This window comes from Lynx rufus, unplaced genomic scaffold, assembly GCF_022079265.1.
Source record: "Lynx rufus isolate CCGP_SWC_20201006 ecotype Redwood Valley unplaced genomic scaffold, mLynRuf1.p SCAF_6, whole genome shotgun sequence".
NCBI lineage: Eukaryota > Metazoa > Chordata > Mammalia > Carnivora > Felidae > Lynx > Lynx rufus.
The window spans coordinates 78222604-78246619 of NW_025814878.1; the positions used below are offsets into that span (position 1 = coordinate 78222604).

At 38.4% G+C, this 24016-nt stretch overlaps 1 protein-coding gene across 1 annotated transcript in view; it reads left to right on the forward strand.

Annotated features, from left to right (window-relative positions):
* Nucleotides 1-24016, forward strand: part of FILIP1 (filamin A interacting protein 1) — a 91449-nt gene that overhangs the window by 31742 nt on the left and 35691 nt on the right. Inside the window, exons 2-3 of the mRNA XM_047103200.1 lie at nucleotides 8648-8821; nucleotides 16188-16366. Of these exons, the coding sequence (XP_046959156.1) occupies nucleotides 8648-8821; nucleotides 16188-16366 (353 nt within the window). The remainder of the gene's footprint in view (nucleotides 1-8647; nucleotides 8822-16187; nucleotides 16367-24016) is intronic.

The window sequence follows — 24016 nt, forward strand, 5'->3', positions numbered from 1 at the left end:
TAATTCCCTTGTCCATTTTTTAATCAGGCTGTTAGGTTTTTTTTTTGTTTTTTGTTTTTTTGTTTTTGTCATTGAGTGGTAGGCATTCTTTGAATATTCTGGATGTTAATCTCTTAACAGATAATTGATATATGATTTGCAAATACTTTATCCCATTCTGCGTTGCTTTTCACTCTGTTGATTGTGTTCTTTGACACCAAAATTCTAAATTTTGTTGTAGTTTAATTGATCTACTTTTTCTTCTGTTGCCATGCTTTTGGTGTCACATATAAGTAATCAATGTGAAATCCAATATCATGAAGTTTTTCCCCTACAGTTTCTTCCAAAAGTTTCAGCTCTTCCATTTATATCTTTGATCATTTGGGGTTGATTTTTGCATATGGTGAAAGATAATGGCTGGACTTCATTCTTTTGCATGTGAATATTCAGTTTTCCCAACATCATTTGTTGAAAAAAACTGTCCTTTTCCCCACTGAATGGTATTGGCATTCTTACTGAAGATCATTTGATCATACATGTGAGGATTTATTTTTGTGTTCTCTATTCCATCCCACTGGTGTAGATGTCTGTATTTATGCCAGTACTACACTGTTTGATTACTGTAGCTTCCTAGTAAATTTGAAATCAGAAAGCCTGAAACCCCCAACATAATTCTTCTTCAAGATTGTTTTGGTTCTTTGGGGTCCTTTGAATTCCCCACTGCATTTTAGGATGCATTTTTTTTATTTCTGAAAAAGCATCATTGGGATTTTCCTTTAAAAGGTTCAAGCTATTATGTTGATAATAATAGCAAGTTTTAACATGAAAATAGCATCTGCTTTTAACATTTTAATGAAATCTTTCTTTTGGATGATATTCAGTCTAAAGTGCTAGAAAGGAGTGATCTTTCATAAACATAAGTATAGAGACTTTTAGGCACTATTGACCATATATTTATGGAAAGAAATTTCTCCAAAGAAACCAAAAGATACACTTTTAGTCCCAATGGCCATTTAAACTAACCATGTTTGAATTTTCTCCTTGTATGTTGTTATGTTACTAATCATGTTCACTTTGCTTTCTAAAATTCAGGAGAGAAAATGGATTTAATTTCGGTAGTAATAGCTAATATCGTAAACTATGTAGCATTTTTTCTTCCACTATATTTATAGCTTATACCTAATAAGAGTAAATAGTATAATTCAATTTGTATGAGATTTAAAGATAGTCCATTTCCTGTTGCAACATTCTGGTAGAATGTACTGTTTTTCCTTATTCCGTTTACATATTTTCCTTTTGGAATAAACTTAAGAACAAAGTGACTCCTAAACTGTAGACAAAAATGTCAGATGAAAGAGTAGAAGTTCACAAAATGTAATTGTTTAGATCTTTTAAACAAGGCTAAGTAGTTAAGGTTGTTCTGAGATTTTCAGTGCCAGTTTATGCCTCTTTGACTTCACATCATTTAATTTTACTTTACTTATTTGAACAAATATTTACTGAATTCTTATCACGTGAGCAGGCACTCTTAGTAGACACTGAAGACATGTCTTTGTCCTCAAAGCAGCTCACAGACTAAAAAAGAAATAGGCAGTAAGCTAATAAATTGCCTTATTTAAATAGATACAGAACATTGAATTGAGTTCCCAGAATAGGAAAGCATTAACAGGATGGGCATGCATTTGTCTTCCAGGACCATCTTTTCTAGAGTTCCTTGTCTTACTGAGGCAATAGGACCATATTTAGGTAGTGAACTAAATAATACAGAGAAGCAAGAGTGTTTAGGAACATTGATGTTCTGGTGTTCTTCCATAGACATAGAAATAGAAATAGATTTTTTCTTTCCTCAAAATGCATCCTCCATTTAAGGTCAGCAGCTCTTGGCAAGGAATGTCTTCTTCAAGGTGTGCAGTATCCATATGTAGGGACAGGCTTCTTAAGCTCTCCACCTAGATGTGCTCCTTCTCAACCTAAGTGAGAGGACTGCCATGCTGGGGACCATGGTGGCATAGTCTAAGAATTCATCCCAAGTTGTCCATCTCAAGCCAATATTTTCTAAGTCCTAAACATTAAAGTGAATATTAAAATTGTGTTAATTTTTTAAAAAGTTTTAATCTACTTCCCACTCACCCAAGTCTTCAAGTAATTTTAGTGGTTCAGGAAGATATACCTTGTTTAGCTCGATTTTACCCTGTCCTCCCAGAGTCATATACATTCCCATTTTAGAAGTGTGGAAAAAGCTATGTCACATATACATAAGAACTAAGCACTTTTTACCACTCATTATGGGTTTTTCCCAAAGACTGAAACATCCCACAAGTTTAAAAATAGTTGAAATTGTCACCAGGCATAATCATCAATAATAGCATTTTGCCTTTAAAGGCAGCTAAGTTTTGGAAACACCGTCACTGAAATTCATTTCCTGAGTATAGTTAAGTCCCCACTGGCTGCTGATTCTTAGATGCAGGGAAATTTTGGAATATCCGATCTCCTGTCCACTTTGTATTTGCCCTAGGATGACCACCTTATCCCAATTTTCCTGGGACTGTCCTGATTTTCTAAAGTCTAGCTTTGTGGGGCCCTACTCCTCAGAGTATCTGGCAAACTGGACAGCTAATTACCCTTATTTGCCCAGAACTGGCAAACACTTCCAATAGTTTCCAGAGATTCTCCTGGTTTAAGCTACTGGTCTGAAATGACCATGATTTTTTGGTGAAGAAGGATCAGTGGAACTAATAACATAGCGAGAACATGAGAAACCTCTGGGGCAAGCAAGTCCCTAGGAATTAGATGACCCTGCCCAGAAGACTGAGCTAACACAACAGATATGTTAAGTGGTTTTAGTGCTGAATTGGACTAACCATCTTAAAGCAGTGGTTTTTAAGTGCAGCTGTGCTTTAAAATCACCTGGAGAGAGGGGCGCTGGGTGGCTCAGTAGGTTGAGCTTCTGACTTTGGCTCAGGTCATGATCTCACCGTTCGTGAGTTTGAGCCCCACATTGGGCTCACTGCTGTCAGCACAGAGTCCCCTTCAGATCCTCTGTCCACCTCTCTCTCTGCCCGCCTCTCTCTCTGCCCCTCCCCTGCTCACACTCTCTCTCTCAACAATAAATAAACATTAAAAAAAATAAAATCACTTGTAGAGATATTTTATTTTATTCCAGTGTAACTGATGTATAGTGTTATATTCATTTCAAGTGTACAATACAGTGATTCAATCATTCTATACATTATTCAGTGCTTATGAAGATAAGTGTACTCTTAAATCCCCTTCACCTATTTTATCCATCCCACTACACATCTCCCCTCAGGTAGCCATCAGTTCTCTATACTTAAGAGTCTCTCTTTAGTTTATCTCTTTTTCCCTTTGTTCATTTTTTTTCTTACATTCCACATATGAGTGAAATCATATGGTATTTGTCTTTCTCTGATTTATTTCACTTAGCATTATACTCTCTAGATCCATCCATATTGTTGCAAATGCCAAGATTTCATTCTTTTTTATGGCTGAATAATTTTCCATTGTGTGTGTATGTGTATATATATATATGCCATTCTGGCTGGTGTGAGGTGATATCTCATTGTGATTTTGATTTGTATTTCCCTGATGATAGATGACGTTGAGCATCTTTTCATGTAACTATTGGCCATCTGGATGTTTTCTTTGGAGAAATGTCTGTTCATGTCTTCTGCCTGTTTTTTAATTGGATTGTTTGTTTTTGGGGGGTATTGAGTTGTATCAGTTCTTTGTATATTTTGGATACTAGCCCTTTATTGGATATATCATTAGCAAATATCTTCCCCCAGTAGGTTGCCTTTTAGTTTTATTGATTGTTTCCTTCACCATGCAGAAGCTTTTAATTTTGATGAAGTCCCAATAGTTTATATTTGCTTTTGTTTCCCTTGCTTCAAGAGACATATCTAGAAAGATGTTGTTATGGCCGATGTCAGAGAAATTCCTGCCTGTGCCGTCCTAGGATTTTTATGGTTTCAGGTTTCAGGTTTAGATCTTTAATCCATTTTGGGTTGATTTTTGTATATGGTATAAGAAAGTGGTCTATTCTCATTTTTTTGCATATGGCTGTCCAGTTTTCCCAACACCATTTTTTAAAAATACTGTCTTTTTCCCATTGCATATTCTTGCCTTCTTTGTCATAGATTAATTGGCAATATAAGTGTGGGTTTATTTCTGGATTCTCTACTCTGTTCCATTGATCTATGTGTCCATTTTTGTGCCAATACAATGCTGTTTTGATTACTACAGCTTTGTAGCCTATCTTGAAATCTGGGTTTGTGATACTTCCAGTTTTCTTCTTCCTTTTCAAGATTGCTTTAGCTATTCTGGGTCTTTTGTGGTTCCATACAAATTTTAGAATCATTTGTTCTAGTTCTGTGAAAAATGCTGTTGGTATTTTGATAGGGATTGCATTAAATCTGTAGATTGCTTTGGATAGTATGGACATTTTAACAACATTTGTTGTTCCAGTCCATGAGCATGGAATATCTTTCCATTGTTTGGGTCATCTTCAGTTTCTTTCATTGGTGTTTTATAGTTGTCAGAGTACAAGTCTTTCATTTCCTTGGTTAAGTTTATGCCTAAGTCTTTTTTTTTTTTGGTGCAATTATAAATGAGATTATTTTTTAATTTCTCTTTCTGCTACTTCATTATTAGTAAATAGAAATGCAACAAATTTCTCTATATTGATTTTGTCTCCTGTGACCTTACTGAATTCATTTATCCATTCTAGTAGTTTTTTTGTCAAGTCTTTAGAGTTATCTATCTATAGTATCATGTTATCTATAAATAATGAAAGTTTTACTTCTTCCTTACCAATTTAAATGCATTTTATTTCTTTTTCTTGTCTGATTGCTGTGGTAAAGACTTCCAGTACTATGTTGAATAAAAGAAGTGAAAGTGGACATCCTTGTCTTGCTCTGATCTTAGAAGAAAATTTCTCAGTTTTTCACCATTGAGTATGGTTTTAACTGTGGGTTTTACAGAGATATTTTAAATCACATATCCTGGGCTGCACCAATATACCTGTTGATTTGGAATTTGTTCCTTTTTAACACCTTTAACAAGATGAATGATCTTTCCGGCACACACACCTGACCATGTCACTGTCTTGCTGCTTAAAAATTCTAAGGCTTCTTGCTATTCCATGAGAGAATGCAAACTCTACCTGGTTTATAAGGCTTTTCATGAGTTGTCCATTATTTATCACTCTGGACTTAGGTTGTTCCAGCCCATGCATCTACATCTGTTTGGCTTTTGCCTACAGTTTTTCCTTGGCCAAGAGCACTCTTACCCTAACTCCCCTATTTTCTGGGCTCAAGTACTCATTGTGAGTTTTTTGGGTCACTTCCTCTATGAAGACTTTTCCTTCGCTTATATCCAAGTCAAGTGTATTTTTAGATGAAATCCTTAGCCCCCTGTATCTCCTCCATTCTAAGGCTTATCATGTCAATGCTTTCAATTATTTGTTCATATCCTTCCAGACTTTAATCTCTGAGGATTATATTTCCAACTACTGAACACAATGCATTGCTCAAAGTAAATGTGCACAAATATTTATTGAATGAATGATTGGATTTAACCCTTTTTTTGAAATATGCCACCTGTTGTGTCTCCACCTGTCCTGTGTCCCCCACCCTCATATCCCCCTCTCCCAGAAAAACCCAGATACCCTCTGTTGACTTTATAAAATGAATCACACACACTTACCTGTTGGTAGAGTAGCTCTTTGCTGCCCCCACATGTTTTTAATCAGTTCCTTATGCAGCCAGTTGAGACAACTTCTTGCTCCATCTAGTACAGTTTCAGTTCTGCAGGGACATCTTTGTTCTTGGCTTCCATATACCTCCCTTAGCACAGAGAGGAACATGTAGGATGGAATAGAAGACTGTGTCCCCTTTATGTCTGTTTTTATACCCTAATCTTGTATTTATTCTCCTTCATCATCAGGACTAAATAAATTGAACAATTTTATGTAGTCTCTTCCTCCTCTTTCCCCCCCCCCCTTTCTTTTTTCTCTTGTCTAGAGTCCTCTTCAAAGTTTTCTTCCCTCAGGGTCCTTTTACATATATTTGAATACAGTGGTCTATTTAGCACCACTGCAGCACCCTAAGAATTTAACTACTTGCTTCTGATAAACCTTTTGTGTGAAAATAGTTAATGTTTAAGGACAGGAACTTTCTTACATTTTGAATTTTTATTCTTTTATACAAAAATTAAGAAGTTTCTCAAAATGGAGATATAAAGTGGTTTTATCCCCAAAATGTAGAATATTATTTACATAGATTGAATCATATTTAAAGTAGTTAAAAATTTACTGTGATTACATAGATATTTAATTAACCCATTGATTAAACAGATACTGCAATAATAATGATTGATTACTATATTAAACTACTTTAAGTAGCAGTAATTTAAAGGCAACATTTGTATTCCTTCCAGGATTATTATAGCAATTAAAAAGCTTTTAGTAAGTTCATGATGAATAGTGTGGTTTTAAATATACAATTCACAGTGTTATATCACCATAACCTCTTTTTCTTTAGTAATTAGTGCCTAGGGTAATTAAACTAAGAATGAAATGTGTGGTATATGTAGCATATCACAATTTTTAAAAAATGTTTATTTATTTTGATAGAGACAGAGAGAGAGAGGGAGAGAGGGAGAGAGAAAGAGGGCCCATTGGTGGGGGAGGGGCAGAGAGAGAGGGAGACACAGAATCTGAAATAGGCTCCAGGCTCCAAGCTGTCAGCACAGAGCCCGACATGGGGCTTGAACCCACGAACCGTGAGTTCATGACCTGAGCTGAAGTCAGTTGCCCAACCAACTGAGCCACCCAGGAGCTCCAGCATATCAACTCAAGCATAAGCACATTTTACAGAAAGAAGAAAAAGGTGTTTCATATAAGTTGGAACAAAAGAAACTGTTTTCTTCTAAGAGAATTAAGATTTGTTCCAGAAGACAGATACTAACAATATTTACATATTTTTAAACCACATAGCTTCAACTTTTGAACTGAAATAGCTACCTATTTACATTTCTAAAAACTCCTTATTTACATTATCTGCCTGAAAACCAATAACCAATGACAGACCTTATGCTCCTTCAGTCTGCCACCATCTATATGGAGTTATGCCTTGTATAAGAGTGCCTGGCAGAAGGGATAGATAGAGGTTGACATACAGCACTCTCTTTCCTTGCTAGGTAAGCTGCACTCTGACTCAGGGCTGTATGTCCTGGAGTGAGTGGGCACTTTTTTCTAAACTGCACAGAGAGCCTGTACAGGATACCCTGACTGCATCTATGCTTATGTCTTTTCACTCTGCACGGAAACACATTGCCTTTCCATTAAATTATTTTCTAACTTTAACTTTCTCGTGAATTCTGAACTACTAGTTTCTTCAAAATTAATATTTTCCATTTTTTTTTGTGTTGAAATGAGCACATGTAAATGTGGCAAAGACAAGTTGGGAAAAATCTGCAAATTCCAGTCTATTGACGTTTCTGTAATAAATTAGTCTTTAGCCATCTGGAATTAGATTAATTTGGAGACTATGAAAAGGCAATAAAAGTGAAAAACCTCAAGAAAGACCAAACTTTATAATGGTCCTGTCCCAGGACTAACTAGTTAGCTCTGTTGTTTAGAATACTATGATAATGAGCCAGGTTATAATTTCAAACGCATAGTTAGTGTAACACAGGAGAAAACTCTATTCTATTGCCACAGACTGAAACTCTTGCCAACCAGATTGTTCTTTGGTAGAAGTTGGCATGAAGTCAGGATACTTTATACCCATCACCATTACTGGAAAAACAAGTATATGACCAGATGGGAGTCCATTTAGCAAATGCCATCTCCATCATAACTAGAAAATTCATCACTATTAACCAGTAGAAAATATATCCAGAGGTATTTGCATTATGTAATGAGTTCCAGAGTAAATATGATATAAAACCTATAATCATCTGGTTTTCTCAAGAGCTTAACGAAGTGCTGAAGTTTTGCTGAGAAACCCAAAGAACAACCTTGACCCCACCAATCTGACTCATGTGATTGGCTGTCTGGATGTTAGAGGAGTTAAATGTCACCTTTGGTGTGAATATATTAAATTGAAAAGCTCAGCCCAGCATCAAGTGAATTCTCAACCATGTGTTTCTGCGCAAAATGAATCACCTGATGGGAAACAGGACATCACTAATAAAGGCTGTTTTTGTTAATTACACACAGAGTTATAACTAGAATGGGGAGAGCAGGGTGCTATTTCAAACCAGATTTGAATTCTTCATTGAGAGTATACATAGAAAACTAGAAAATTTCAAATTGTCCTTGACCTCATGTGCACTGAAATGGGATAAGTATCCCAGGTGTCCTTGATTCAAAAGCACTCAGAATCTTTTCTACTTAGATAAAGCAATTTTTGTGTAGTTAATATTAGCACAAACCCTTTTTCTGCTTGTCTGCTTCCTAGCAACCTGAAGCAGAGTATCTGCTTGCCAATCTGCTTTTGATAAAAAATAAGAACAAAATACCCAGTGAATTTGCCAATAGCCCCGAAGAGATGGGGATGTGTTCAATAAGCTTTGTGTTGATTTTGTGAGTCTGGCATGTGATTTATGTTGTCGACTGTCTGACCTTGCTGCACTCTACCCACAGGCCAGGGAAGATGTGATCCATATGCTGAAGACGGAGAAAACCAAGCCTGAGGTTCTGGAGGCTCATTACGGGTCTGCAGAACCAGAGAAAGTGCTCCGAGTCCTGCACCGAGACGCCATCCTAGCCCAGGAGAAATCTATAGGAGAAGATGTCTATGAGAAACCAATTTCAGAGGTAAAAATACAACACCAACAAGTCCCCCTATAGAAGGGTACCTCAGAGTGATAGCTTCACATTCTTCCATTTTACAAGCTCTAACATTTTCTTTCAAAGGTGAAATTTTTATGACACACTAATATTGAAGTAAAGTGTAATTACATAACTCATGAATTATAGTGGATACATTTTGATGATAAGAATTTTGGAAGCATTTCCTTAAATATACTTAAAGCCTAAAATATATTTCTCATGTGATTATGCTAGTTACAGGCTCTTGCAGCCTGTTATTCTTTCATTGCTTTCAGAGGTGATATGTGCAAAAATTTGAAGTGCTTCTCAGTTTTGGCATAGAGTTGTGAAGATCATTATCAAACTGGTAAAAGAAAATTAAATTGATTCTTGATATTATGTTGATGGATATTTTATTATTGATATTTATAAAGGTACTGTGTTTTAGTATCTTATAGACTATCATAATTAAATGGTCTCATGTGAGTTGAGGCATACAATGGTTGAGGCAAAATCCCAATGGAATGCTTAGGGTAATTCTTTAAGATGAAAGGAAACCTAAGAAGGCTGTATTTAATCATTTTTATATAATATTGTGTTAGGAACTATTTACTATTGTTATTAATTTCCTATGATACTACATGTTAAAAGTATTCCCACATTGTAGTAGAAGTTAGAGGCTGAATTATGGAAATGGATGCTGGATCTAGCCATATTAACTCTTCAGAATTCATGTAAAAAAAATTCATAGATGTAAAATTAGTATCATAAATGAAAAAAAGAACACAGAAATTAAAAGTCTGAAGCAACTGATCATAATTTAACTTTTATCTTATGTCAAGTGTTTGTAGCAGCTCAGTTTGACAGATCTCAGATGCGATCTGCTTACACAGTATTTACAACAGATTGATGGTCCCATAATTATCTAATTTCTGCAACAAGGATAAGCCAGAGCTCTTGTTTTCATCTTTGCCTAAAATATTAAGAGATGATTTATGATGGAATGCAGTCAACTGGCTGGATCCACTTTCATGTTTGAGAGCCATGGTTACTAGCTGCATATGGCTTTGGGTGGGTCACTTCAGCTCTCTAAGCTTATTACCTTATCTGTCAGGTGGGAGTAACAAGAGTGCGTATCTCAGAGTTGTCGTGAGGATTACATGAAGCAATGCCTGTAAAACTTTTAACACAGTGTCTGGTACATACCAGGTACTCAACAAATACTAACCATTAACATTTGCTGGGATGATATTTGCTGGCATGATACTTGCTTACACCTTTAACTAGTTCCAAACTTGGAGGAGTTTGAGGAGGAAAGACATAATGAAGTCAAAATATTCATTAAATATTATTATGATAACTACCGGATTGGAGAACTCAGTTTGGATAAATTATATCATTTAGGTTTCCTAATTCTTTTCCCTCAAGTTAGAGCTTGGGATGACACCTCAAAGGAGAGATAGATCTGCAAATCTTATACACTTACCCAAAATCAATGCCTCTAATCCACTGAGTTATATGGAAAGTACACAAAGAGAAGAATTTCTGACCTACCTTCAGAAAGTAGGCCTAACCCAAGTGTTCTTATCTCATGGACAGAGTTGTGGAGAAGAACATACCCACCCTGTGGGTGGTCCTTTTAGAACTAAGTTGGGCATGCTTTTTGACTTCTTTCTCCCCTCAACTCACAGTTGGAAGAGTTTTTCCTCCCTTAGAGAGGAGTAAGGAGGTAGAGAGAAGGACAGGAACTACTTTTCCCAATGCTGACAAAATGGTGAAGTCCTGCTTTGTAGGAGAAATAGAATGCTAGAAAGAGAAAAGATTTATCTTGTATCTACACATTTTGGGTCTCTTAACCTTTTGAACTTAACAATCAAGTTGTCATTATCAAGGAGCAGGAGTCCTTCTTCCAACTTCATGAGGCAAGGATACCAATACAATCACTGTTCTGTTAGCCTCCTAGGACTATAAGCAGATAGTCTGGCTCTTCTTCTTAGAAGCTATCCTGCACCTCAAGCCAAAAACCCACTACTCATTTTAATTTGCATACCAGATTAGGCCCAGCTAGGTTATTCAATGGAATTTATCAGAGGTTAAACAATGAACCCCATGTGGTGGATCCCTCTCATTTGCCAAATATCTGGGGAGAAATTAAGCAGCAAATATTAAATCCCCCTGAGCTTCTTTGTGAATTAAAGTCCAGGATATCAAAATTCATAATTCTTCAGCAAAATTCCAAAGAAATCAAGGTTTCAGTTTCTTTCCTTCCCAAATTCTTATTCTGCTTAGCTTGAGGGATCTTAATCTTATGCATTTTCAAAGTTTAATTAATATACCCTAAAGTCCCCCTATTCCCCTTTTATCAAAGTGTCCAAAGACTTATTAGGACACATGCAATTATCATAATACCAACCTCACACTCATAAATTTAAAAAATGCAAGAAAATCCTCAGTTCCATGGTCAATTTATCTCAAGCAAAATGACTCAGCATAATGCAGGCCCATGTTACTCTTAGCAAGACTGAAGTAGAGACTTAGGGGATGTCTAAGGGAAGGAAGATAGGCAGAGAAAATCTTTAATTACAACAGGATTCTGGTCAGTCTGGGGCAGTTGTCCACATCAGACAGAGCTTGTTACCATCAAAGGTTAGTAATAATAGAAACTAGGGGCGCCTGGGTGGCTCAGTTGGTTGGGTGACCGACTTCAGCTCTGGTCATGATCTCACAGTCTGTGAGTTTGAACCCTGCGTCGGGCTCTGTGCTGACAGCTCAGAGCCTGGAGCCTATTTCAGATTCTGTGTCTCCCCCTCTCTCTATCCATCCCCTGCTCACGCTCTGTGTCTCTCTGTCTCTCAATAATAAATAAACGTTTAAAAAAATTTTTTTAAATAATAATAGAAACAGTGAACCCTAGGTTGGGGGGAGGAATCTGTTTGCATGCACTATCCTTGCCTTCAGTGAGTGGCATTTAAAACATACCTGTCTTTTCAAAAGTTTAGGGATTTGCAGTGGTCACCTTCTCTGTACCTAGGTTTTGTTTTAGGTTCTCTATTTTTCTGCCTGCATGTTTAAAACCTCTTTAATTGTTTTCTTTTTTTCTTCAGTAAGAAGACTCAACTGAGTCTTTGTTTTGTTTTGGTTTTGTTTTTTAAATGTTTATTTATTTATTTTGAGAGAGAGGGAGAGAAACTGAGCAGAGGAAGGGCAGAGAAGGAAAGGAAGAGAGAATCCTAAGCAGGCTCCATGTTGTCAGTGCAGAGCCTGACGTGGGGCTCAAACTCACAAACTGTGAGATCATGACCTGAGCCAAAATCAAGAGTCAGATACTCTACCAACCTAGCCACCCAGGGACCCTTGTTTTTGTTAACATTTTGATTAGTTTCTTCAAGCGGTCCCTTCTTTTTCTCACTATTTTATGGATCTTATAGTGGTTTTTATTTGTTTGCTTCTTTTTCCCTATGCTTTCTGACCCAGACATTAGTTTTCCTAATATTACCTTCTGTGTTCTGTATTATGTGCTAGAAGTAAAATCAAGGAGTTATGAACCTTCCAAGAAGATACTTTAGTCAAGGCAAATCTTACCTACATTTATGTCCTTGAGTTGGATAATCCTCACTGAAGGATGAGTCTTTCCTCATTTCACTTCATCCCAAGTTTGGACTGTTTATGCTACTGTCCTACGTGAATACCCCTTTGTCTCATCTTTCCTCCAAACTCTACATCTTTATGTTTCTTGAGCGTGTTCACTCAGGGCCCATCAATATTAGTAGTGGCACCTTGAAACTCACCAAATAATGCTTCAAATTTTCTACCTTGATCTTCTCAGAATTTAATTCTTAAATCTGTCTATATTTTATGTATCTACTTTGAATAGCTGTGGCAGCCTTCAAGAGAATGGCTCCCAACTGATCTCATGAAGAACTGTCTGCAATTTTATAGCATGCTTCTTAAACACTTCCTGGATCTCAGTACCTTTTCTATGGGGGGAGTCACATTGCTCTGTTCTCTCTGCTCTCCTATCTGTACTTCCTCTGGACACTCATTCTTATCCAATAATGACTAAAATATCTCCCTTCTGTATAGCCCTATCTTTAAGAGCACTTAGATCCATTTCTCTTTTGTGTAAGTCCAGTTTGGCCTTTAAGACATCATGTTTCCTCTTTAGTAGATTTCTGTCTTCCTAAATCCCTTAATACTTCTCCAGTTAGTATTATCTGCTGATAACAGGGCTGAAATCACTTCCTGAACCATGATTCTTTTGTCTAAAACATGCTGAAATTTCTCTCCATCTCAAGTCCTCAAACTTCTCCATCAACTTGATTTAGTAGAATAAGACTTCCAGGTATACTCTCCCTAGTAAATTTTGGCCTTTGGTGTTATGATGATCTCATTCAATTTTCCTTCCACCTGTCCAAGTGGGAGCTATATTTCTAAAGTAATAGGTTCCCATTTCACTTTCACTGTTCATTAATAAAAGCAAGCATTCCTCTATGGTTGAGCCACAGTTTGGATTCTGAAAACCAAAAGTCATGGACATAGTATACATGATTAATGAATCTACAGAGCCATAGTTATGGGAGCTGGTCTTCTGAGCTTCTAGACAAGCCACATAGACCTGAGAGGTTAGCCCACCTCAGTTCTCTCCTGGGAGCTCTATGTAATTCCAAACAAAATGGCAAGACACAGGTCTTGTACAGCTGATATTTTGCTACCTGTGTTGGTTCTTACATCTGGAATTTAAAAATTAAAAGCTAGATCCTCACACACTAATGATTTATTACTAAAGAGGAATTTGCTACCTTTACAGTTTAATGTCTGGGTCTGCGTGAAAATCAATGCACACACCAGTGTCTCGGCATCCTTTCAATGCATTAAGAGACAAAAAGACTATCCTTGTGATTATGTAATCATTGCTGGGGTCAAGCTCTGCTAGTGTAGGTTAGTGGAACATTGCTGACTGAGACCCCAGCAACTACTCCAGTTGGCTAGCCCCCGGATTGTAGCTGCTGAGAGCAACCAATCTCAAAGGCCCACATGGACAGAACATATTAAAGCTAAGGCCTATCTTCTACCTAGGCTGCCTTAGAACACTTAATATAAAAATACGCTGTTTTTCTCCAGATGCCCTTACAATGTGTATCTTTCTGAATAGCTTAGCTATCCAACTAATAATGCCCCCATCTTCCCCTCAAGAGTTCCTTGAAGGCATTGAGGGATAACTGCAGGAGTTGGATAGATGAGTTGAAGCTTGTAATCGTATTGGTCTGAATAGATAAATGAACAAACACCACTGGGCTTTCTATTACTTTACTCCTAGTCTTTGGAGAAACCACTCGAAGGAGATTTGGGCCTTCAGAGCATGATGTACCATTTTATGGCAGGCAGAGTAAAAAAATAAGAAATAAAAAGGCTGAACTGCTTATGCCTAGTTTCCTATCCCAAATACAAGTTTCAAATAAGTCACCCCTCCTTCCTTAGGGAAGTGGGGGCGGGTATGAAGAAACAGGCAGAAGTTGTTCTTCCAAATACTTTCAAAAGGAAGCAGAGTCCTATGATAAGTAGAAAGGATCAAAAAAGGGAAAGAGCTGCTCTTTCTACATTGATGATGATGATGATGATGATGATGGTATTTTAGAAATGCTTGACACATTCTATAATGTATGATGAAAATCACATTGTAGAAAGATAGGAGAGTTCCTGAGGGAGAATATTTTATAGTAGGGAGATATTCCAATGAAGGAACTCTCTCGTATAAGATTACATAAATCTATCAAAACACACAAAAGTACCATTTGGTAATCCCTGATGATATCAAATGTATCATTTGATGGTATCAGCCACCAGTTAACCTGGGCTTCTCTACCAGTCTGTCTGATCCCCTGCTCTTAGGCAAAGGGGGGATGAAAATCTGATCGGAAACACTGAGGATTATCAGGACAGTATCTTTTATCTGGGGCCCCAGAAATGATCTATTCACAATGGAGATATCATGCAACTGTAGAGGGAAACTTAGATCCTCCGTATGACTAACGGACAAACATGGAGAACCCAGGGAAAGAATTCAATGCTGACACCCATGGAGTGACCCCGTTAGGTTTTAGGGAGTAAATAGTGGATTGAGAATGGATTTTAAATATGTATGTTTCAATGAAAACAGTGATTCTCAGCTTGGGGTGAGCGGCAGTGGAAGTGTTTTGCTCTCCAAGAGACATTTGGCAATTTCTGAGGACAGGTTTGTCACAACTGGAGGCAGCTCTGCTGGCATCTGGGGGGCAGAGGCCAAAGATGCTGCTACACATTCTCCAATGCACAAAACAACCACGCAAAATAAAGAATTATTTGGCCCAAACTGTCAGTAGTGCTAAAGTTGAGAAACCCTGAACTGCAGTTTGAAGAGGAGAACAGGATAGGGAACTATCAATATTATAAGATTTGGTCCAACTTAACAAACATTTACTGAACTCTTACTTTGTTCTAGGCACTGTGCTTGACACTAGGGACTAAAAACATAATCAAGGCACCCCTCAAAGATCTTTTAGCCTGGGGGTGCCTGGGTGGCTCAGTGAGTTAAGTGTCTGACCCTGGATCTTGGCTCAGGTCATGATCTCCAAGGGAGTTCATAAGATCCAGCCGTAGGTCAGGCTCTGTGCTGATAGCTGGGAGCCTGCTTGAGATTCTGTCTCTCCCTCTCTCTACCCCTCTCCTGCTCGTGCATGCGCACGTGTTCTCTCTCTCTCTCAAAATAAATAAACAAACTTAAAAAACAATAAAAAAAAAGATAGCCTGGTCAGAGAAATAGGCACAAAAAGTCCTGTAATAATATTTGATAACATCTCCTTTAATCTGAGGTATGTGCTCTCTATAAGTTCTGAAATCCTCCCTCTATTTAGCATACTTGAAAAGAGCGGACTGTGGATCCTTCCTATACATTTCCTAGAAATGCAAGTAACTGCAAGTCTCAAAAACAGATTGTGATTATGGTAATTACTTCCCACAGGAGAAGTTTGGTATATGTACATGCTGAGCTCTTAATTTTTCTGAGATCAGGAGGGCCGTTATCCTCTTTCTTTCTAAGTATAGGGTTTTATGTCATCTCACTAAAATAGTGAAAGAGTTTGTTCTCTTGCAAGTTTAGGAACCATACATCTGTCCACAGAAAAAGGGCCAGAAGGCCAGAAGTTACCGCAGCCTTATTATGGCTAGTTTACAAAGCCAGTTGGCCTAGACAAAATGAGGGAATGGGGAAAATGGCAGAGAACACCAGACTCAATGTTCTCTCTTTCAGATAATAAATCAGTAGACTAATGTAATATTTTGAGTCATATGCAAATCAAATAAAATATTAAGCTCTTTCCCATGTTTGTTTACTCAGCTGGACAGACTTGAGGAAAAACAGAAAGAAACCTACCGGCGCATGCTAGAGCAGCTGCTGCTGGCAGAGAAGTGTCACAGGCGCACTGTGTACGAATTAGAGAGCGAGAAGCACAAACACACTGACTACATGAACAAGAGCGACGACTTCACCAACCTGCTGGAGCAGGAGCGGGAGAGGTAATGAGCACCACACTGAGATGGCCCAGTCCTTTCATCTCTGTCCCTCCTGCCTGGGGTCACACGCCAATCCAGTGACACCACAGACAGGTGCCCGGATTCTAACTCTGATTTCTGAGTGGTTGGTGACCTGAATGAGTCAGATTTCTACCTGGAATTGTTCATATGAATATGTTTGGGGGTGCACAGAGTGGGACACCAGATTCCCGCTAGCATGGTGAGAGCCATAAAAACATAAAGCTGGAAACAAACTCCGGGGAGCTTATATCTGATCAGCGAAGCCACCTACATCTGAAAAGCTCTCTCCCGATTTCCTTCTATGGGAAATAATCTACTTTTTTTTCCTTTGAGGTTGAAACTCACTTAGTCAGGAAGACAAATTATGAAGCTTAACCATTTAAAATTGAATCCTGTTCATTCTTAATACCACTATAGAAAGTCTTGATATTTGGTTGTGTATAAAGTACTTAACAACTAGAGCTACCTGCTTTCTAAGGGTTGCATAACTCTTAAAACACGGTGTAAAAAAAGGAACCAAACCAAAACAAAACAAAACAAAACAAAAACTCTGCATGTGGAGCATGGATATCTGTCCTGGCAGGTAGTTTTCTCAGACCAGGGATCACCACGTTTGATGTAGAGACTCCAAATTGAAAAGCTTTGTAATCAACTCTTCTATACTCTCCAGTTTTTTCAGCATCTTCTTTTTAGTTTATTCTCTTTTTCTTTCCTCAGCTGAATGGTTATGTCTGTGAATTCCACAATCTTTGAAACTAGTGACATCCAAGCCTGATGCTTTGAGTTACCGACCGTGTCTGCTTCTGTATTTAGGACTTGCAAATTAAGAGCCACTTGGGAACAGCTTTACTAATCCCAGCTTTATTATATACTTAGTTACAAGAAAGAGACCTGGTTTTCCTAGATTAGTTTGCTTATAAGAAAAAGCTGTCACAAGAAGAGTAAATAAAAGCATGAAACAAGTTTTTGTTAAATTTTTAAAAATTATTGGTAAGTTTTACTTATTATTGGACTTGGCACATCCCTTGGGGAAGGAGAAATGGAAAAGAGAACAATGTCTGGAGTGTTGCATACCGATACTCTCAGTTTACGGCCTAAGCCTCTCTTCTGCTCCTGGAAGTTAAGGTTTATCAGCTTCATATTTGAACAAACAGATGGTCTAATTTGACTTTGTTTTGGACAACCACACAGTGAGAATAAACTCTACCTCCTCAGTCTCTGTGAACTTCCCAACCTCAAGCACAGATCTTGCAAACAAGGTTCTAAGGGCAGTGTAAATTGTGAATCTCTACAACAGCCATCTGGTTAGGTGTTCTGTGTTGGAATGTGGTCAGGTAAAGGAGTAGCAATTTGTTTGACTTCTTAAAAGATCTGAAATCAAATAATTTTAAAGAACACCTGTGTGAATGAATTGTTTTCTGCTCACATTGTAAATTATGTGGTTTAGAACCAGACCTGTCTTTTCTACAATTTCCCACATAAGCTAACTGCCTGAAGTGGCACCATTTCACTTACAGAGATGGTTTAAATGAAGCGTGTGGATGGAAAGACTGTACTTACCTGGGCTGTGTCTTTCTCTTTCTTTTTGTCTTCCTAATTTTTGTGTTTTGTGAGAGTAATTCAAATAATAACCCACAGCGAAGAGCTTTATAGTTCACAAAGTACTTTTGTATTTATTATACAATAAGCCTATCCCAGATGTGTTTATTTACAAACTTCTTGCTCATCGACTCTAGAGGAACAATTCCAATGCTCTGTACCCTTTTGGAGTTGTTTGATTTTACTAAAACAACCACAGCAAACATTTCTCCTGAGTAAAGTGCTGGGTAGAAGATTTTAAAAATCAAAGTAAAAATTAAAAAAAAAATACTTTAAGATGCTTTCAATACTTTGATCAGCGTTGCTGGGATATGTCCTCAAACTTCACTAAGAGACCTTTGATGCTCACTTAACATATCAAACTGCCTTAACGTTTTGAAATAGTTATTGTTGACTTAACGGGTTATACTTTAGAGCTTTATATTTTCCACTGTCAGTGTTTTTTCCCCAGATCAATCCCCTGACTGACCAGCAATGCACGCCCCTCCAGACACACGTTATGCTAAATTAAACATCCCCACTAGGACCCTGATAACTTAAGTTGGCATCCCTGAATGTCTTTGCGATCTGAGGAGTCCACCGTGACTGGCTTGCCGAGTTCCCGGGGCAGTGAAGCCTATAGGATTTTCTCAAAGGTCAGGCCCGGGATTCCTGCTGCCCTTTGGAAACTGCTCTGCTAAATCTGCTTTGGGTTAAATCCTCTTTTTGAAGTCAGCGGTCATAATTAGATCTACTGATGGGGGCTGGCAGTTTGCTGACCCCATGGCTTTCTTTCCCCTGGGCAAGTCGCCTGGGAGCCCCTCCCCGCCAGGTGCCGGGACCGCGGGCGAGGCGCCCTGTCCCTCCGACCTCGGCCGGGGTTTGGGGAGCTCCTAGCGGCCGCAGCACCTGCAGGGCAAGCTGGGCGGCAGCTAATAAAGAACCGGCATTGCTGAGCACAAGTGGGAGTCCTCCTGTAGAACGTCCCAAGTCCTTTGTTTCCTTCTTTGTTTTGCATTCCCTTCCCCCTCTCCGGAAAAGTCCCTTTTGTCGGGGGCGGGGAGCCAAGAACTTTACTTCGGCATCATTTCCCTTTGTTTCTACCGTGAGCAAGAAAAAAGGAAGGAAGAAAGTGAGATAAGCCTAAGTGGTTTGCCCGTATAATCTCATCCAGCTTCTCCCACTGAGTGTGCAACTCTGCAGGTGGTCTCCGCCCCAGACAGGTTTTCCTTTGGTGGGTGGGAGTGATGAGAGCGGATGGGAGGAAGCTAGGGGCTTCCCCCGCCATCTAGCCCCCTACCTGGGGTAGCATCTAGGCTTGGTTCTCTGTAATTATCCTGCTAGAGTTTTTCATTTCCTGAGGGAGAATGGTTAAAGATAGCAAAAAGGAGCCAGGTCTACGGGATCAGTAGCAAGTGTTGAGAAGCAATCCAAACTCAGACTTTGGATGAGACCAGGAATCCCAGGCTCTGAGCACTGCAAAGGACTTATGAGATCAGCCCTTTTGAGTCCTGCATTCTATGGATGGAGAAATTGAGTCCCAGAAAAATTATGCAGCTCAACTCAGATCACAGTGTATAGTGGTACAGCACTTTTGTGCAAATGAGTCCCTTGTGCAAAATGGCTTGTTTTTTGTGTTCTCTCTATGTGTGTGGGCTCCCCACCTCCATGCTCTCATGGCCAAACTATGACATAAACTCTTACAAGGCAGAATGATGGTTATTGGGAGGATATATACAGAGATATTCAGACCAGTGGTTTCTAGACTGTCAAGATAGGAGAAACTTTGAGACAGCGTCTGTTGGAAGGAGCAGCCGGGGGACTTGTTTGGAGTTGGGTTTGAATAGCATACACAGGCCTCTACTTTGGTTGGATTCTGTTTGGGGTCGTTATGATGGGAGGCTGACGATGGTTATGAGGAGGCTAAATAAAGGCCCTCCCCCCACCCCCAAGCCACGACCTTGTTATTGCCAGTGACCTAGACCCTGCAAGTGTAAAAATAATAGAAACAGAAATTACTTTTTAACATTTCAGGAGTTATTAAATTCATCTTATATAAAAATTCCACAAATTAAGAACCTAAAATGGGCAACATCTTGTTCTGGGCTTCCTTCATTTTAAATCTGCAGACTGTGATCATAATTTATTACCATCATTTACTGCATATTTATTTTTACAAATAGTCATATTCCCAAATTAAAAGGATGAAATAGCATGAAAAAATGCATTGCTTAACTAGCATTGTTAATAATAAAGAGGAGAATATCCTTCATTGAATTAGTTAAGATTGGGTAAAGAAAACTCCCTTTCTAAATGCTATATTGTTTGGTCCATATTTTAAGTCAACTTGACCTTTAAAGGCTTAATTCTGAGCACATGAGATCACCTTCCAAGTTTATACTTTACTCCCTGTCTGAACTGCAAGACTTGTGATTTTAATCTTAAGCTTCACTAGAACTGCTTCAAGAATGTCAAAATAGAGAGAACACAGTTACATCAAAAAGTGGTCTGAAACTTAAATATTTGAGGTGTGTGTGTGTGTGTGTGTGTGTGTGTAATGATGTGGGGGAGTGCTGTCTAAATCCATAACTGTAATTGTAGATTTTAAAACTTTTGGATTCTATAGGCTCAGCTGTGACTACATAAATAATTACATCATCATATAATATTGCAGCAAGCCTTCCAAGTATAAGTTCATTTTTTGTTTTTTGTTTTTTTTAGTACAAATCAGCATCTCAAGAGAAATCTCTTAACTTATGAAGCAGAGAATGCAGGAGTGAGGGCTTGAATGGAAGGGAAGCTTTCAAGCCCCATTTTGTCAACGTGAAGGGGAATGGGCTTTGCCTGGTGACTTGTGGACCAGGCTGCACTAATATACTTGCCTAAGATGGGAAATGACCAATCAGAGCAAGCTTTTGGAAAGTTTCTGTTGGCCTGGAATCCTGGGAAATACTATCTGTCATCTTTATAGAAAAAGATCCACACTTGATTCCTTGGCATAATATCCATTAAGATTTTTTAGATTTAGATGTCTTATCCCTAAAATATGGTAATAAAACTGATTTTACTCACTGGTAGCTTGGTGAGTCATAATAAAGCACTTTGTAAGAAAAGATGGTAATGATGTATAAAAAGATCAAGACTTATCAAGCAGAAAGTAATCAATAGATGGAATATATTAGCAAAAAATAACTGAGCCCTCTTCTCTGTGCTTAGCACTTTGCTAGAGGCCACTCAATAGCAGAGTTAGTTTTTATTAACTTCCCCAATATGCTGGACACATATACATCCTGCTTAATACTTAAAAAACTATGTTATGCATAATTACTGTCCCTATTTGGTATGTGGGTAAGCAGACAGCTTAAGCTCCTTAGATTCCTTAGGTTACTACCAATACTTAATTGGAAGAATTAATGTATGAACTTAGTTTACAGTAAAAAATAATAATCTTTTCTACTTTCAAATTCTTACCTTTTGATTAAAGTGAATGCTTCACTTCCCCATTTCCCCAATGCAACGGAGGAAGAAAAGATGATTCAGAAAGTTTGCCAGTGACTTTGTGGACTGCACATCCATTCTAATGTTGCAGATTCAGAATTTGAGTAACAGACCTTAACTTGGTCACAAGATATGCCACCAACTATCAGTATCCTACCGGCCAAGACAATTGCTAGGAATAAACAGTTTTTAAGAAAGGAGAGGAACTAGAATTTAGAGATTCCATCACAGAAGGAATATGTTTTACAGTTGATTTTCTGAAAGAATGCCAGGATCAAACTCCTCCTTCTAGTTCCTCTTACCCTGGCAATATGCAAGTCCCACTTGCTACTGGAAAATGTGACTGAAATGAAAGAGGCGAGGTGAGGTAGTGTTACTCCTAGCTCACAGCTGGGTATTTGTATTGGAGGATGGGATAAGTCAGGATGATATAAAGGAAGCGTTGTTGCATCTTAAAGGGACCACAAAATTGGTGACTCAGACAGTTTCCTAGGGTTGGAAGTTTGGAGTTAGAAGAAGTTAATCCTCTTAATAGACCCAGGGTATTAACATATCTACTTTCAGCCCTGTAGAAGTAGGGGCATGCGACTCATTCTGAGGTAGGCGCTCCCTGGATTAAATATGACTGGGCCCATTAAAAATGCCCCTGCAGTTCATTTCACCAGATCCCACTATACATAAATGCTGGGTCTTAGGTGGATATGATCCTCCCAAACCTCATAGCACCCTCATTCTCAAGGTCACTAAGTTAGCAGCCTCTCATCTAAGACTCTTCAGAGTCTTAGTATTATAACTAACAGACATGCCTAGGAAAACAGGTTTTCTGATCAACAAAATTTTCTGATTAATCAAAGGTTATAATATAAATTAACTTACTTTTACTGTTATGGAAAATATGTCTCAAATGCATTTTAATTTCCTGTAAAATTTTTAAGTATAGTACAAAATCATATTTGATGACTCAGGATCTTGTAGTGCTGCTATGTGGGTGGCTTTACAACCTTAGAGCCTATTACATTATATTCAAATCTGAATGTTAATTCCTGTTGCATTTTACTGTAGATAAGGATGGTGAAGATATTTTCCAGATCTTAAGGCTTAACCTGGCTAGCTGATTTAGTTAATTAGATTCAATGTATTTGGACTTTTACAACAATAAGAACAGAACTTGAACCAAGAAAGACTCTAACAGATCTTAAGGCTTAACCTGGCTAGCTGTTTTAGTTAATTAGATTCAATGTATTTGGACTTTTACAACAATAAGAACAGAACTTGAACCAAGAAAGACTCTAACATTATACAAAGGGGTGGGGTAATAATCAAAGAGAACTGGCCACTGAAAAGGAAAGGCATTGAAAGGGAGAGCCTAAGAGACAATACACAAGAATCACACTTTACTGTTTCAAGATTTTTAACACATAAGAATGCCTCAGTCCTGGTATTTGATATCCCTTATTCTGGAAAAATCCTAGGAGAAGTAAGAATGGAGGACAGTATTTAGAATTTAAATATCAGAGGTAAAGAATGAGAACCCAGTAATGGGAGGTAATCAGGTTGTCAGAGTCTCTCTAGATCTGAACTGATCATTGGGTTGCTCTCTTTCAGAAAGTTTTCAGGAAATTGCCAGACAGTTCCTGAAACTCTGAGCACCTGATTCACAGAAGAGGCCTCTTCTGAGAGAAATCGAGGCAACTCCTTTCACATAACTGTCATTCTTTCTTTTCTGACCAGAGGTCAACTGTCCTGGACAGAGGTCACAGAGGTGTTTGTCTCAATCACAAACACCTGCAGTGCTAGGCAGTCATCAAAAAAAAAGCAGATCCTTTAGCACACATTGCATGAGTGGTGGACCACTGGGCTGGAGATAGCAAACTGTGACACCAGGGAAAGTCCATTCAATTCAGCTCAGGCTGACTGACTCAGATTCAGGTTGTGATTCAGTTGCCACATTGTTGCCAGTTCTGAATTTTAGGGAAAAGACAGAAATCTGATTTTAGTAAAATCTTCTGGTTTTTCAATGTTGCCTCAAATTTATAACACAACGTGCAGTGAGCAAAATTCATCTGTTGGCTATGTATTCTGGAATGCAGCTAGTTTGCAACATTTGATAACCTAGACATCAGGGAGGCTGAGGCCTATGAAGTAGCCTGGCAGGAGAACACTGCCAAATAGTGAGCTCTGTTTGATGGGGACTGACTAACCCACTGAGACACTTTCTCGGGGCATATGAAACAGAAAGACATAAAGACCACAGAAACCAAGAAAAACCCAGCAGAGACAGAGAAATTCTAAGAGTGAAGAAGAGCCCACATCACAGGACCGGGGTTGCAGTGGACACCTGCTTTTGAGAGGATGACAAGCATTAGATCATATTCATTGCTGCTGGGTTACTAGAACTGTAGGTATATGACACAAAATGATGCATAATATTCCAGTTCTCTCCAGGTCTGATCAGCTGTGGAGACAGTTTTCTGCTTTAATTTACTATGAGGTATTCTCACTAATAACTCCATCCTCTTAGGTAGTCTGGGTGATCCTGTCCCTTACAACCTCAAA